Source organism: Camarhynchus parvulus, chromosome 1 (genome assembly GCF_901933205.1).
Source record: "Camarhynchus parvulus chromosome 1, STF_HiC, whole genome shotgun sequence".
Taxonomy (NCBI): domain Eukaryota; kingdom Metazoa; phylum Chordata; class Aves; order Passeriformes; family Thraupidae; genus Camarhynchus; species Camarhynchus parvulus.
In genome coordinates this window covers 90226323-90241978 of record NC_044571.1, presented here as the reverse complement: position 1 = coordinate 90241978, position 15656 = coordinate 90226323, and the positions used below count along the sequence as shown (strand labels likewise).

The window sequence follows — 15656 nt, the reverse complement described above, 5'->3', positions numbered from 1 at the left end:
AAACTGAATTCTATTAGGAAGAAACTATCAAAATGTTCCATAAGATTTATCACTCTGAACACTTCCCTCATGCTGGAGTCAAAGATTAAAAGTGATTTTCCTTGTGGATAGAGATGAGCATGATGTGACGTACATGAGTGGGCTATGCAATTATTTGCTAATCACTTAGTAGAACAATAGAGGGAATGTTTTTTTAAATTCTTTGCCTGGATTTGGGTAATAAAACATGGCTTGATGACACAGATGGGATAAGCAAGCCCATCAGTCTGGTGTATTCCACCTAGGAGATGGTGGGTCTGCCTGAGAGAGATCTGAATTTGCAATGGGGACCATGGTCTCTACCAAGTATTTCAGAAAACTGCTCCTGCATTTTTTTGGGAAATTGCTTTGATTCAATGGTCATCACACAGAACTTGAGATGTAGGACAGCTGTGCCTAATTCTCCACTGACAAATGCATCAAACCTCTATAAAGGATAGAAGTGGAAGTCAGTAACAGCTATTTTGGACTAGGTTGAGTCAATAGGAAGACTGAATGAGTATGTCAGGTTTAGAAGATGATTCTAGTAGACATAAAATGCAAGCAAGATTTGGAAAAAATAATTCTGACCTTTTCAAAACAAACATTTCCTTTTTAAATTTACATTTGGATATTTACTTCAATATATTTTAAATATATAAACATCATTTTGAGGTTCTGAATTGGAAAACAAACAATTCCTGTCATTTTAAATACTGATTATACACTGAAGAATTAAACTCAGATCTGTCCTGAGGTGGATTCTTATTTCCTCCAAGTTTGAAGAAATGGCCATTAATAGGATTGCACACAGACAGAGGGACAGACTTTGTGTTCAGCATTGTGTTGCAGATCAGCACTGCACTAAACTTCTTAGGTGGAAAAGCCCTCTGCTAATATCCTCTACCTGAAGGATACAGATGGGATAGCAAGGATGCCAAGCCCCTGAGACAACTCAATCCAATCCAATCCAATCCAGGCACTACACACCAAATTCCTATTTGATATATCACACTGGCACAAAGAAAATCCCTGACTGTGAGAGAGAACAAGAGCTGAGGAATAATACAGCTGTCATTTCTGGCATGAAGAAACATTTTTTAAACTTTTAGGACTGATTGGATTTTCACTGCTAACATTTCTGCCAGACTTCCTTTCAACAAAGTATCAGGACTAGGATGGAGTATTTCATAGAATACTTGCATAGGAGATAGAATGGTCAAATCTGCCTTCACTTTGCTCTTAAATTAAGATTAAAGGGGGGGAAAGGAAGGCATAAGAGCCATTTCAGTGATTAGATTCACCCATGGAATAGCTCAACATGACATTAATTCTTAGACAGCTGATTAGGTGGTTTGCAGTCCTGTGCTGAAGGACCTGGCTTGTGGTCAGGATGTGGTCCAGGTTTGGGGGATGGTTTGGGACACGGGGGTGATTCTATAGAGTTGCAGCAAGGATTTTTTTCATAAACTTCAAAAGAAGGTTGGAAGTCAGACTGCAGGTAGCATTTGTTCCCTGGAGTCTTCCGCTCAGGCTGTTTATTATGAAGAATTGTTTAGTCAAAAAGAGACAAGGGTGTTGGTCTTGCAGGTCAACAGCAATTTGCAGAGTATAGCAATTGTTAAAAATGAAAGGTGCAGACATAAAACGGAGAGCTCTTAATAACAAAAGATTGAAATGCTGGAATGTGGGCTCCATTTTACCTCTGTTTTTCTTTTCTCTCTCTACTTTGATCTTTCCAACTATTTTTTTTAATGCAAATATCTACACTATTAAGGACCATCCCTACGAAATGCAGTCACTGGCTCTTGGAAGATTTTTCTATAAAGGTTTTTCACAAATAGACCAGAAATGTGATAACTGATGTTTTGTGAACTGACACATTATATTTTTGGTTCCTATGATTCATCAAACTAGTTTGAGTGAATGGACATTTTTACCCTACAATTTAAACTGAAGGATATTGAAAGGCAGCTGAAATTTTCCCCAACTAATAAGAGATCTCTTTTCAGTGAACATTGGAAGAAACCTGCCCAAAAAATGCAAACTGTGCTGGTGGCTTTTCTATAGAGCAAGTGCAGACTCATTAAACATATTTTTTTCTTTTCAAACTCCTTATGCTTTTAAATGAATTCAAAGATTATGTTTCAAACTTGCAAGACTGTGTGGGTTTGAAAGCAACCAAGACAAGTAGCCCAGTCCTAACTGAGACCTTTGTTAGGGCAGAATCTAGTAAAGTGAGCTAACAATTTGCAATACATTGGCTGTCACTTCAAATGTCAGTGATAATTTGCAAAACACTCAGAGCAATAATGGAAAAAGGCATAAAATGTCAAATTTGTAGCAAAGCTGACAACAAAAAGAATATTCACTGTGAATTACAGTCTTCCTGACTTGCTAAAGCTCTTACTGATTTTGCTTTAATAAAGGATATTCTCCTCTCTAGGGATTTAAATACAGTAGATTATCTAACATGCTTAACTGATGCTTGAAGTTCCCTATCTGAAAGATTATCCTTGATGACTGGGAAATCTGTTATCTCTTGCAAACATTTTTGGGAGGGTGACTGGTCAGTTTGGTGGATCCATTACCTAGATAGGTACACATTTGGTCAAGGACCCTAACATTCCCTTGTATTGAAAAGCTAGTGGCTATTCCATTTTTGTAGATGTCTTTTTTTGGAAAGCTGTTCAGTGAACTATTAACAACTGACTTTGAAAAGGCATCAGCTCCTGCTGTTTTGCAGCTCCTAGAGAAGATGAAATTGTACAGAATGGAAAACATCCACCAAAAAAACTCAGATATATATATATATTGATCAAAAGTTAGACATATGCTTGATGGAAATGAAAACTTCAGAGTATGAAAATAACAACTCTGTTTTCCAAAAACCTGCTCCAGTTACTAAAAATATTTTAATGAACCAGTATGCCTTCAGATACATGGGATGTGCACAGGCTGGATTGCAAGCCCAGGTCATTAGGGGTTCAAATAGCCTGGCTCACAGCAGGACCTGGGAAAGCCAGACCATTTTATCTAATACTTATTGAAGGGGTAAGAGGGGAAACAGGGAGCTAAACTACGTGACAGACAGGGATCTACAAAATGAAGTGTTAGGCAAAAGGATTAAGAGGAAGCACTAGAAAACTGTGCATGGAATACAATGCAAGGTGGATGCAGAGAGAATACCAAAAAGTGAGTCTGAGAGCTACAATAAAGGTGGATACTGGCAACATGGTACATGGCATATATTAACTACCCTAGAATTTATCAAGCCTCTCAGACCAGTTGTGTCTCCCAGGCAAGGTCCACATTGTCTTGACTAGAACTCAAGTTATCTCAATTTGACATCCCAGATATTTGCAGACTTGCTATAGTAAAAAAAGCAAGTTACGGCTGTGCAGTCACGGAGGCTTCAGCTCTTCTGTGGCTTCTGTAACACCTTGGACCCCACAACCTGTTAGTAAAGGGCCCCTGCTTCAGAGCAACCACATCTAGGTTGAGTCCCAGAGCCTCAGGAGAGCCCTCTGCAAAAAGCCCCATTGCTCTGTCACAACAGGGCAGTTTCTTTGCCCCCAGCTGCTGTTCAGGTGGCTTGGGACAGCTCTTCACCGAGATATGCAGCCCTTCCTGAGCAGGGCAGGTATTTGGAATGCAGCTCAATAGGCCATCATCACAATGAATTTTTAGTGTACATCAGAGCTGAACTACATGTAACAAAAGTGGGGCTACCCTCATCTTTCTGTCCAGGTCTGTGGCTCTGCTTTCCTTTGCACTGGCTCTAGGGCTTGTCTGACTCTGTGCACAGCTAATCCAGCTCATTAACCCAAAATAAAACTATTGACTTTCCTAGCAAACGAATGAATTGCTGAAGGGACAAAACCCTCCCAAGAGTTCAAATGGATGCAGGACCTTCCTTTTCAACAGCAATGAGAACAGATCACCTCAAGCTGAGGTGATTTATCCATGGGGAACTTTACCCAGGGGCTAATTTACACCTGTACTTTGCCTACTGCACAAAATGGAGTCCTTATTACAAAATTACATTGTCAGTTTTGTACAGACACATTCCACAGCTTCTTCATTAAGAAATCTGGTTTCAGAGCATGCATAAAAGATCTCATTTTTATGGTAAATATTTCCATCCTGTTCTTGTGAAAAGAAAGAAAAATGATAATGTATTAATATTACATGAGGATGATGAATTATCTTTCTATCCATTGACACCTCTGTAGGATGAGAATGGCACTGCTGTTTTTCAATCAGCAGTCTCTATGGCACCTGAGTATCCAAAGATCCTTAAAGAGTAGGAGACTTCCAGCCTTCTTATGTTAATTTTTAACAGCTCTCTTTACAGCTAATATTCAAAGAGCAAAAGGAAAGCTCATGTTATTCCAAGAATCAAGCAGAATGACCAAGGTAATAACAGACCTGGCATCCTTGGTAATCCTAGACAAAACAGTGATGTTATGTGAATTAAAGCAGTCATGCTATGTGTGATTCAATCAATAAAGAGTTAAAGGTAGGAATGTAATGAAACAAGTCCACATGGCTTTATGGAAACAAGACTTGACAAGCAGGCCTGACTTCAATTTTTGATGCGATTACAGGTTTGTTTGATCAAGGTAACCACATGGATGTGATAGACTTGGACCTTCCTAATGAATCTGATTTAGTACTGCTTGACATTTTGATTAAAACATTAGCATTATATAGCCTTAATAAAACACATTAAATAGATTAAGATCTGGCTAATTGATAGAGTTCAGCAAGCTGTTCTAACCAGATATTCAGCACTGACTGGGATATTTTTAGTGGAGCTCTGCAGGCAGGAACACTATGCTTGCTGCCATTCGATGTTCTGGAATTGCACGGAAACATGGATAACACTGGCAAATGTCCCACAGTGCAATGAGGAATAGGTAGCTGTGCAAAGTCACAGCTTTGCCTGCTTTAGCACAGATGTGTTTGTGGTATTTGATGACATCTTTTTCCTTAGTTTCTCTAGAGGCACAGAAGTTCTTTGTCAGGGTAGTTGCAAGGCTGTTGTCCAGTCTGCTGCTGGTGGGCATACAGTGATTTCTCTCAGGGGTCATTGCTTTTAGCTGCTGACACATGGATTATCAAAGGGACTCACATGAATCACTTAAAAAGTGTCAACTGGGAAACCAACACTTATTGCACACTTCTGCCTGTGTTTTTTTTTTTAACTACCAAAAATATAACCTGAGATTAAAATATGTTTGCAGCTTTGAAGTCAGGAAACTCTAGTCCACAGTCTAAAGCAGGATTTGCTATTAAAATAATTAATCAAGAAATCCAGAGAACTGGCCAGAACATTAATGATCAGTTATACACAAAACATATCCAATCTCTAATATTATCACTTTCTGGTCAGCTGATCTAGCACATCTTTCTTGATTCTTCATTTTCTTGGTCAGTTCTTGAATCAGATAGAGAGAACACGGAATTAATATCACTCTCCTTTGCCAGGTTTTATTCTGACCAATCTTTTTATATTACTGCACATAATCACAAGCTTCCTTAAGCAAAAATCAGAATGGAAGTTCATATGAATTTTGATGGTGTGGACTGTTAACAATCCTCTTTCTCAGCAAAATCTTTGTAGTAAACTGTTATCCTTTTAACATTTGGTTTCTGTTTGACCTTGCAGAACAAGATGACTACTACATGTAAAAGATACTATTCAGAAAAAAGACACTGAAAAGAATATGCTTTCATTACTATCTAAAATACAGATTCAGATACCTATTTTCCCCAATGCGTTGGCATGTATTATTTAACTTCATTTATGTATCAATTTAATATCTAAAATCTTGCCATATTTTTCTAATTTTATCAACTTTTATTAAAACTCATGGTGGCAATCTCACAAGTATCCTATGAAACACCAATACCATCTAAACCACAACAAGCCAGCAACAGAATGCCTCGTGTCTACTTCTTGTTTCTCCACTGAAAAAAAAAGAAGCAATAGGTTTTTACTGTGTCAAAACCAAATTGTTCCCCTTTTTTTTGTTGTTGTTGTTATACAACAAAACTTCTCAGCAATGGTCATTCAATGGAGCTCCTTTCTGTTCCTGTCAAAACTGTTACTGAGTTTGCCTATGTCCTGCACTGTCCTCTCTCCCTCTGCACCAGCCCACAACTCTCATTTCCATCACTCCCTCTCTGCTTCTGGATTTGTGTCCAGCTTAGAGAAAAACTTTCAAAACGGACATACATGCCTTACATGCGCCAGTAGTGAGACCAAGTTTTTTTCTCGGTTGGTGTTTATAAACAGGACTGATTGTATTTTATTGGTCTGTTTGTTTTGGTTTGGTTTTTTTTTCCTACAAGTCAGTTTTCCTAACAGCACACTGGCAGTGTAAGCATCCTTGCTTGCCCTTTTGGATACTCTGAGGTAGTATCTAATCATCAATACCCAGCTCTCCATAGCTATTCTCTGGAATAGAAATGTTGTTGATATTCAAAAAATGTCTGCACCTTATCCCAACTCCAAAGTTATCATTCATTCTTCTAATTTTCACCCTTTTCTTGACTTAAAACAAACTGTCTTATCTCTGTCCTCCCTAGAACTGTAAAACTATTATGTTATCAGATTTTCTTCCTCTAGTACCCTCTGACTCCCAGACAGACTTTTTGCAAGTCTCTCTGATATTTTCTTCATCTTAATTATTTCATTTTTAACCTTATCTTTCCCTTTCCTATTTACAATTCATGTAGTTATCTTTCTTTTCGGTTTTGTTAGCCTTTCTTTGTTTTTAAACTTGCATTGCCTCTGGTGAACATAGTATTAGTAGGACATGACATTCTTCAAATAGCTTCAGCTGGGTTTTGACTTTTCCTCATTCTTCAAAACTCTGTACTTTTATCTTTACAGATTTGCTTACTCAGTTCCATTCCCTTTTTCATTTCTGTCTCCTTGCCATGGTCCTCATATATTTTGTTTCCCATACAAAGTTTTGTCCCTTTTTCCTGGCTACAGAAACCTACCAACCTTTCCCGTTTCATCAGCAATGTACCCTTTATTTTTCATGAGGGCATTAAGTGAAACTACACTTATTCTTTGAACTTTACTGCAATCTTTTTATCATGCAGATGGGGAGTACCTGTGAACACAAAGGGATGAGCTAAAGTGATAAAACAAAAAAGCATAAATCTCAGTGTAAGATGCTGAAATAAAAACTAGGATTCATAGAACCGTAGGATTCATAAAAACCAAATTTGGGGTTAGAGTGCGTATCAGAACTACACTAAGCACCCCTAAAACATGTGAAAAATGAGGTGACCAGTATGCATTCACTGGTCACCTCAAGTGTGAGGAAAGAGCAACACTTTGCTGAGGTGTTACAGATTAATTCCTGTACAAGAGAGGTGCTATGTGCTTATTCCTTACACCATTTTATTCAGTTCTCAGCTTCCAACCACGTTGACAGCGCTGTGCCATGAGTCACTTTTAATCGCTGCCTCATTTGTTCCTGACCTGAATAACCTTTTTATAGAGGCTTGTGTGCAGTGTAACACCTCCTGTGCCGGATCGCGCTTCAGAGGCCACAGAGCTGTCCCCACCGATTTGCACGGCTTCGGAGCGAGCCTCAGGAAGGGCAGCCCTGGGTCCTTTGTATTCCCCCTGGGAAGGAAAAGGGGATTTGCCCCCGAGGAGGCAATGTCAGTGTGCAGGCTGAGCACCGACCGGCACAGACCCCTCCGTGCCAGGAGAGAAATGGGAGCTCCTCACTCAGGGCCTCTCCTGCCACCGCCGAGAGCGTCACCTCCCGTGGCATTCGCACAGAACCACAGAATATCCTGGGCTGGCAGCGACCCGCAAGGATCACTGAGTCCATCTCTTGTCCTGCACAGGACCATCCCCAAGAGTCACCCCATGTGCCTAAGGGAATTGTCCAGACACTTCTTGAACTCTGTCAGGCTGGGTGCTGTAATCACTTCCCTGGGGAGCCCGTTCCAGCGCCCAACCACCCTCTGGGTGAAAGAACTAATATCCAATTTTCCTAATATCCAACCCAAATCTCCCCTGACACAACTTTATAGCGAATTTTGGATCTATTCGACGTCCCGCACACAGCTAAGGCTGCGACACCACCTTTCAGTCCCCCCCATCACCATAAACCCCGTTCCCTTCCAGCCCCACTGCCCCGGGGCTGCTCCCCCTCAGCAGCTCCGCGGCCGCTGCCGCTCTCGCCGCAGTGGGGCGGGGGCTCCCCTAGCCCCGCCCATCCCACCGGGCTGGGGGCGGGGCGTCGCGGAACTGCGTTCCTATTGGTGAGAGCGGGTGCCCATCCACGCAGCACTCCAATCAGAGGCTGCGGATCGGGGGCCCGTCAGACATCGCTTGTTCCCTATCTGGATCCGCCCCTTCTGCCCTGTCCGCCAGTCACGTCCCCGCGGCCGGCCCGCAGCAAGGGATACGAACGCGCGCGTGCCTGTCAATCGCTAACGTCTCCCCGCCCTCCCCCCCGCCCACAGCCGAGCCGGCACCGGGGGCGGGGCGCGGGCTGCGCGCTGCTGCGGCAGGCGGGGCCTGGCCGGCGGGGGCGGGAGGCGGGGAAAGAGAGGAGGAGGAGGAAGGCGAGGAGGAGGAGCTGCGGCTGACGCCGGCGGAGCTTTCAGTACCTCGGAGAACGGCTGCGAGCGCGCCGGGCGGGCAGGAGCCGCCGCCGCCACCCTCCTCTGCCCGTTCGCCTGCCCCGCTCCGCTCCTCACCCGCCCCTCCCCGCCCCGCGTCCCCTCGGCGCCGGAGGGAGCCCGGTCCTGCCGGAGCGGTTCTGGGGGGAGAGCACGGCAGCGGCACAGGCTCGGTGATCGGGACGGGCTGGGGTCCCTCAGCGCAGGGACGGGACGGGTGGTCAGCCCGGGACGGCCGGACCCGCTTAGGGGGTCGCTCGCTGCCGTCGCTCCTCACGGAGCGGCGGCCGGGGCGGCGAGGAGAGCGAGGGGGCTCGCAGCCCGCACCTCGCAGCCCGCCGTGGAGCCCGAGGGGCGAGACAGGAGCACCGAGTGCGGCAGCGGCTGCCGGCATTTGCTGGGGTGGGCAGGGAACCAGGGACAGGAGTCGCGCCCGCGGCTGGGAGCGGGCAGTTCGCTCCGCGGAAACCTCGGGGGCAGAGATACCCCTGGCTCCAAGAGGTTCTGAGGGGAAGGGGAAATTGAATGTAGACGCATTTTGGTAGTTTTGCCGAAATAATCAAGTGCCGAAGGCAGACCTTAGGCAGATAAGGTAGAGGGATGGATCCCACTGTTTTGGATGCCGGCTTGAATTTTTTATTTACTTTTCTGTTTTGACCACTGCTAAATGTGGATTTTGCGAGCGAACCCGATGGCGGTTGTTCCATTGTTCCTTGTTTGAACGTAAATCTTAGTCCTGCTGCTTGTGGATTTTTATTTATTTATTTATTTATTTATTTATTTATTTTTGGAAAAGACCATTCCAGGTAGCTTTTGCGTCTGACAAAATGAAGCCTTTGTATTTTTCGATCAATTATACCTAATATTGACATTCTGTTTGGTACAAGAGACTTAAAGTGCTGCCTCACTCAGAGGACCATTAAAGACTTTCTCGGTCGCTACATGTAGCTGAATGTGTTACGACACATCCTTGCTCCCCCCTCAAATCTTCCTAAAGATTTTTCCAAAATGAAGAAATTTAATTTTCGCAAAGTTTTGGATGGTTTAACTGCCGCATCCCCTGTTGGAAGCAGTGGCGGTGGCAGTGGAAGTGGGGCTGGTGGCTCCGTGCACCCAGGAGGGACTGCGGGAGCTGCAGGGACACCCAGAGAGGAGATCCAGGAGACGCTCACTTCAGATTATTTTCAGATCTGTAAGGTAAAGGCTGTATTTTTATTTTCTATGGAAATAATAAAATCTACCCTGGGTGGGGGGTGTGTGTGTGGGGTGGGGTAGTAATATGATACCAATAAGCGTTTACTTGAGAACTGCAGTGGTTGTATAAGGACTTTGGAATGAAAAGACAGAGATCCAGTGGATGCTTTTTTCTTCCTGCTGCAGAGTTGGGGTGGTCAGTAAATTCGTAGAAATCTTGATTTCAGCACTCAGGGCTGAATTCCAAGTTCACACTTGGACCCCAAACGGCTGATAGGATTGTGGACAGGAAAGCAAATCAATTGGTGCTAGTACGGATAACATTTACAAGTCATTAGAAATTGAGGATTGTATGCATCTACTTCCCCTCCTCTCTCTTCTCATCCTCCCTGCTTTTCCTTCTCTATTTTAAGAAAAAGGCACAAGCTAGAAATAAAATCAGCGCAGTGACTACTGAATCCAGGACTTCAGTTATTTGTGAGGAGCTGGATGTAGATTCAGGGTGGCTGTTTACCATTAGTACTGAAGTTTCTGATTGCATGATAGCAAACTTAGTGGGACAGCATAAATACCAAAAGTTGCCAAATCTGTTCTGGTTTTTAATGTGTTGATCACTTCCCTAACTGTGAATTTTCTGTGAGTAGAAAGTACAAGATATCCCTGTATGTATTTTGGTTTGTATCTGTTTTCTGCAACAAAGCTTTTAGTGGTGGTTTTAAATACTTGCACCTGTAAAACAGAACAAACTATTTGGTACTTCGGATCAGCTCTGGAATATGAAAATCCTACTTTTTTTGTAATGAAGACTAAATATGAAAAGAAATTATGGTCTTCTACTATTACCTGTCAGTTTTATGTGAATTCTGGTGGCTTTGCTAGAAATTTTGTTTGCTTATTTGTTTTGATTAGAAGCTTCAAAACCAGAATTTTTAATTAGTGCAATTTGCATTACTAGGAGTAAATGGACTTCACCTATTAAGTATACTTTGCTTTTATTAATCAGATACAAATTGATCTGAAATTTAGATGGCAGTCAACTCCAGCACATCATTATTTCTTTTTTGTGTTTGGAAAGAGAAAAGAAATATAAATAACCAAGATAAACCTATGAGACATTTTGTGTGCAGACCTGGTCCTTGTGAAACATACGGCTTCCCTGATCTCAGATACCATGTTTCTAATTCTGTTTGGCTTGCAGCTGCAGCTGGTGTCAAAACTCTTGCAGAGTTCAAGGGGGACGGAATGAGCCCCTATGCCTTAAAGACTCAGAGACCCTTAGATAGGTTCTACAAAATCCTATTTCTTTTTTTCTTATAGTTCTTTGTCATCCTGAACCACAACAGGTTCCAGCCTTTTGACTCAAATGATTCTGTAGTTTAATAGAGTGTCAGTGATGAGTGCATTAGAATCATACCTGCTTGCTAGGCTTGGATTTCACTACTTCTGCTTAGGTACACAGTAATTTAGCATTTTGTGAAGCTCCAGGTATTCAGTACAGTGATTTTCCTTTTTTGCCACGTCAGTAAAAAGATAACACAAACAATCAAGGTACGTTATTCAGAGATTTCTAGGTAAGGCTAAAGCTCAGCATGGTTTTTTTCATGTTTAAGTCATGTGATAAGGACAAAGATCTGTATTTAGTGAGATATATATTCTTATTTTGTATGGCATATTTGTGAAAGTAAGCAATATAAGATGAAATATTTTTTTTCCTATTCTCCATTATTTCTCTTGTTTGCTTTGATATTACTTGAAGACAGTTAGTGTTATGTCCTGACAGATCTAGTTGGAATATGTGTAAAGGAATATGTCATTTGAAGAAGATTTCAGTAGCTAATATTTGCCTGTCTTAGCTCTCAGGTTAAAATGTTCTCAACAAAGTAAATATTTGTGTAGGAAACCTTTTGGTTGCTCGCAGCAGCACTTGCTTCTGAACGTATGTCACTGCAGAACTCTGTGGTACACAAAATACCAGATTGCTTTTTCCAAGATACAAAGGTATGCTGAAAGCAAACTTCCAAACCACTCGGTGCTCATGTGCTCCTGCCACTCCGCAGTGTTTATTCCATGGGCTCCACCTCAGCAGCTCTGCTGCACTTCAGGAGCACCTGGAGCGTGGTTGAAGGAAGCCCCAGGAGCTGGGAGGGCCCTGTGCTGCTGCAAGGGAACCGGGGCAGCGGGGCCTGGCGCAGGCACAGCTTCCCCCTGCCTGCTCCAGGGGCCAGAGCCCTGCCAGAATTTGTGCCTTGGTCAGTCTGCATCGGATTAAAAGTACACCACACACACATAACCCAAATTCCATCCTCCCTGAGCTTTTGTTGTGCAGCACTTCTGGTATTTCGGTTGGGTATTTGCATGTTCAGTTACATAAGTTACACGGGCTGCATATTCAAGGATCTGTGATCCTGCTGCACGCAGAACTGGGTAAAGCTAATGGCAGTTTTGGTTTGTTACCTGCAGGGTCGAGGCATCTGGGCTAACAGCCTAAGTAGCACTTCAGACTGGTTTTCCTTTCTTTGCTGGTTATAAAAATCCTCATTTAGAAGGGAAACATAAAAGCTGACTCATACTTAAGAATTAAAGGGCCTTTCCCTGCAGTTTTTTATGTAAATAAGTTGCCTTTCTGAAGTTAGTGGGAGGTCTGCTTGACTGAAAACACAGATCCAATCCTCTAGCAGAACGCTGTTTTGGACGGCAACACTCCTGATTTCATTTGTAACGCACCTGAAAGCCAGCTCTCCATTTTGTGGCATTTTTAGATTGGTTATGACCACAGTGTCTTTTTGAGATACAGATTAGGGTTTAACAGAAGTAAGCTGAATATTTTACACCGAGATGCTCTCAATGAGTTACTTTTGGCCTTTATATTTAAATCATTAATGTGATCTTCCGTATTGAAAGAATGAAATATTCTTGAAACTATTATGTATGAAATGGCTATGTCCTATTTTAAGCATGATAAATTTATGTGGTGGTGGCTGTAATAATGAATCAGTGGCACCATTTTCAAAGTACTCAAGCAATGTGAGATATTGTCTTACCTGTTTTGTGATAGCAGGAAGCTGAGGTACAGTTTAGGCTGCATCTAGGGGCTGCTCTTGGGATTTGGTATCCAAGTGCAAATCATGAAAATATTGATTATATTTCACATTAGTTGAATTGAATGTGTGAGATAGCAGCATCATCCTAAAACTAGGCATGATCCAGTAGAATATGCTACTAAAGTCTGTGTTAATTTTAATTAGGATAGACTTAATTTCCTTGGATTTGCTTCTTTTTATTTTCCCTCTGTATATGTGTTGTTTCTTTTTTCTGGCAAGCATTTTTAGGCTCACCTGTGTTTGTCCAGACCATCCAGAAACTAAAATATGGCACTGGGGAAAGATCTGCTATTAATAAAGAAAGCGAGAAACACACAGTTAGGAGGTTTTAAATCATTTAAGTAGAACTTTGAGCAGATGGAACATAAAAGGAGAAAGCAGTGGTTTTATTACTTTTTCAGAAGGTTGCTTATTAGGGGATGACACAGTTGGGGAGAACTGAATAAGAATGAAGATGTACATTTTTTTGGTATGTGAAGTACTTGTTCCTCATGAAAATAGGTCTCCCATGTAGAACTACTCAGGGTTTTCTTGGAGAACAATCATAGAGTTGAATTGAATGTGTAGAGCATGAGGTTAATAACTTGGAAATCAAGACCTCAGTTAAGAGCACAGTAACAGTTGTACTTTACCAGGTATACAATTAATCTACTCTAACACATTTTCTTTTGCTGTGGGCAGCAACTGAATACCCTTGAAAAGGTCCAAGAACTGGCAATTTAATCTTCTCAAAGAATTGCTTCCTAGATGGTTATGGACTACTTTTAAACCCCAAAGCATGAGATTTCTGTTCTTTTCCAAACTGGTCTTCAGTGTTATTACTGGGTAGTCTTGCAACACAATAAACATCCTTCAACCCTTGCTGTATTTATATTGATAGTACAGTCATAGTTTCAGTAGGTTCATTGCCCAGTCTTTATGCAAAACCCATGGAGGCCAGACCAGTTTTAGGCTTTTGTTAAAACTGATATGGAATCCCATGGCCAATTGCAATTGTGCCTTCCTAATCCTGCTTATGTTTGGCAAAAACAGGCCTTCAAGATACAGTCAATGAGTTAAATACCGTAATTATCTGGATTTCCTATCAGGTGGTCTTAAATTTTAACTCTGATAGTGTATAGATTATAATACTTTATTTTGTCAACCTATGAAGACAAACATGTAATCCTTCTGACAACAGCCAAGTAGGTATTTTAGCTGCAAATGAAAGAGAGAAGATGAATTTTGGAATGGCAATTTAAGCACAATGCTGCAGGAGCACATTTTTGGTTATGAAGTATTAAAAACAAAAAAATCCTTGTTATAAGCTATTTACAGTGTTTTAGTCAGTTTGAGCTGTTTGGTTAATCTGTCTTGTTTCCGTGCTAAGGTCATACAGAGAGCGAAAAATAAAATGTTTGTAAAGTGGTACATTTTAGTGAAAACCCATTTTAAAATTAGTATGAGCTTTTACTTGTAAGTTCTCAGAGTTCATTTAGTACTTAAGTGGTAAATAAAATAATGTGGGGAATTATTTTTTTTCCTCTATACCAGAGTTTGGATCTAAAGTTAGGTGCAGAACCCTATTCTGTTTAAAACTACAGAGTCATAAATGACACTTCTAAATTAGATTATGGTAATTTCATGAAATTTGTAATGAGCATAATCTATTCTTCTTTTTTAAGTGTTTGTATTAATTAGAAATAGGACTTACCCATGGGAAAGAGCATAGCACATAAAAAACTTCTTTTGAAAGAATTTTGAAGATTTTAAGGTACCTGTAGTAGTATAACTGGATTTACTTGTTTGGGGTTTTTTGTGCAAATATCTGTATTTTTGTATTATTAATCCTAAATAAAGTAATGCACACCCTTCATGGCCAACACATGCAATTACATCTTCAAAATTATTTCCAGACCTTTAAGGTTGCTGAATAAAACACTCAAAAAGTTCCACATTTCTTAAATACCTTTGTTTGCACAGACAACTTTTAATTACATGATCCCATATTTCTTCTATAAGTTTAATTTAGCAGAACAAATAGTGTTTGCTCATAGGAAAGTACTTCAATATTTCTTTGCATACTTAAAACTCAGAGCATGCCTGAATATTAAGTTCCCCATGGACTTTTCCAACAGACGTGCTCACCACTGTAGTTCTGAAAGCTTTATAAACATTAATGAATTGACCTTCATAATATTTCTGTGAGATGGAAATGATATTGTCCCTGCAGTATAGATGCCACAGAAAATCCAAAATGTTCAGGATCCCCTGTTTTGTGTGTCCAGCTTGACCTGCTTTGCATCTGTTTTTCTTTTTAGCATATTTAACTTATCTCACGTCTTCCCATTGGACCTCCCATTGTTTTCACATTCTCTATTGCATATTCTGCCCAGTTAGAGTCATCTTTAGGTTAGTTGCTCTATTTATATGCTCACCTTAGATAGCCAGAATGACTCTGAATTTCCTTTCTGTCTCGAATGACTGCAGATGGATTTCTGTCTCCACTGTACAATGGCAGAAGAATATAATTTAATTAATCCCTACAAGAGGAGAACAAATTCATACTGCATAGGTTAACTTATTTCATGTATTTATTTGTTTTGCTTTTTATTGTTGACCTTGCATTTTTAACAATATAAGAATCAAAGAATTACCTGAGTTGCAAGGGATCCTTGAGGATCACTGAGTTCAACT

The 15656-nt window shown here is 41.2% G+C and overlaps 1 protein-coding gene across 3 annotated transcripts in view; it reads left to right on the top strand.

Annotated features, from left to right (window-relative positions):
• Positions 1-8629: 8629 nt before the first annotated feature.
• Positions 8630-15656, top strand: part of STXBP5L (syntaxin binding protein 5 like) — a 184841-nt gene continuing 177814 nt past the window's right edge. For all 3 annotated transcript variants that reach the window (XM_030943420.1, XM_030943412.1, XM_030943403.1), the window contains exon 1: positions 8630-9882. In XM_030943420.1, coding sequence (XP_030799280.1) covers positions 9694-9882 — 189 coding nt within the window. In that variant the 5' untranslated portion in view covers positions 8630-9693. The remainder of the gene's footprint in view (positions 9883-15656) is intronic.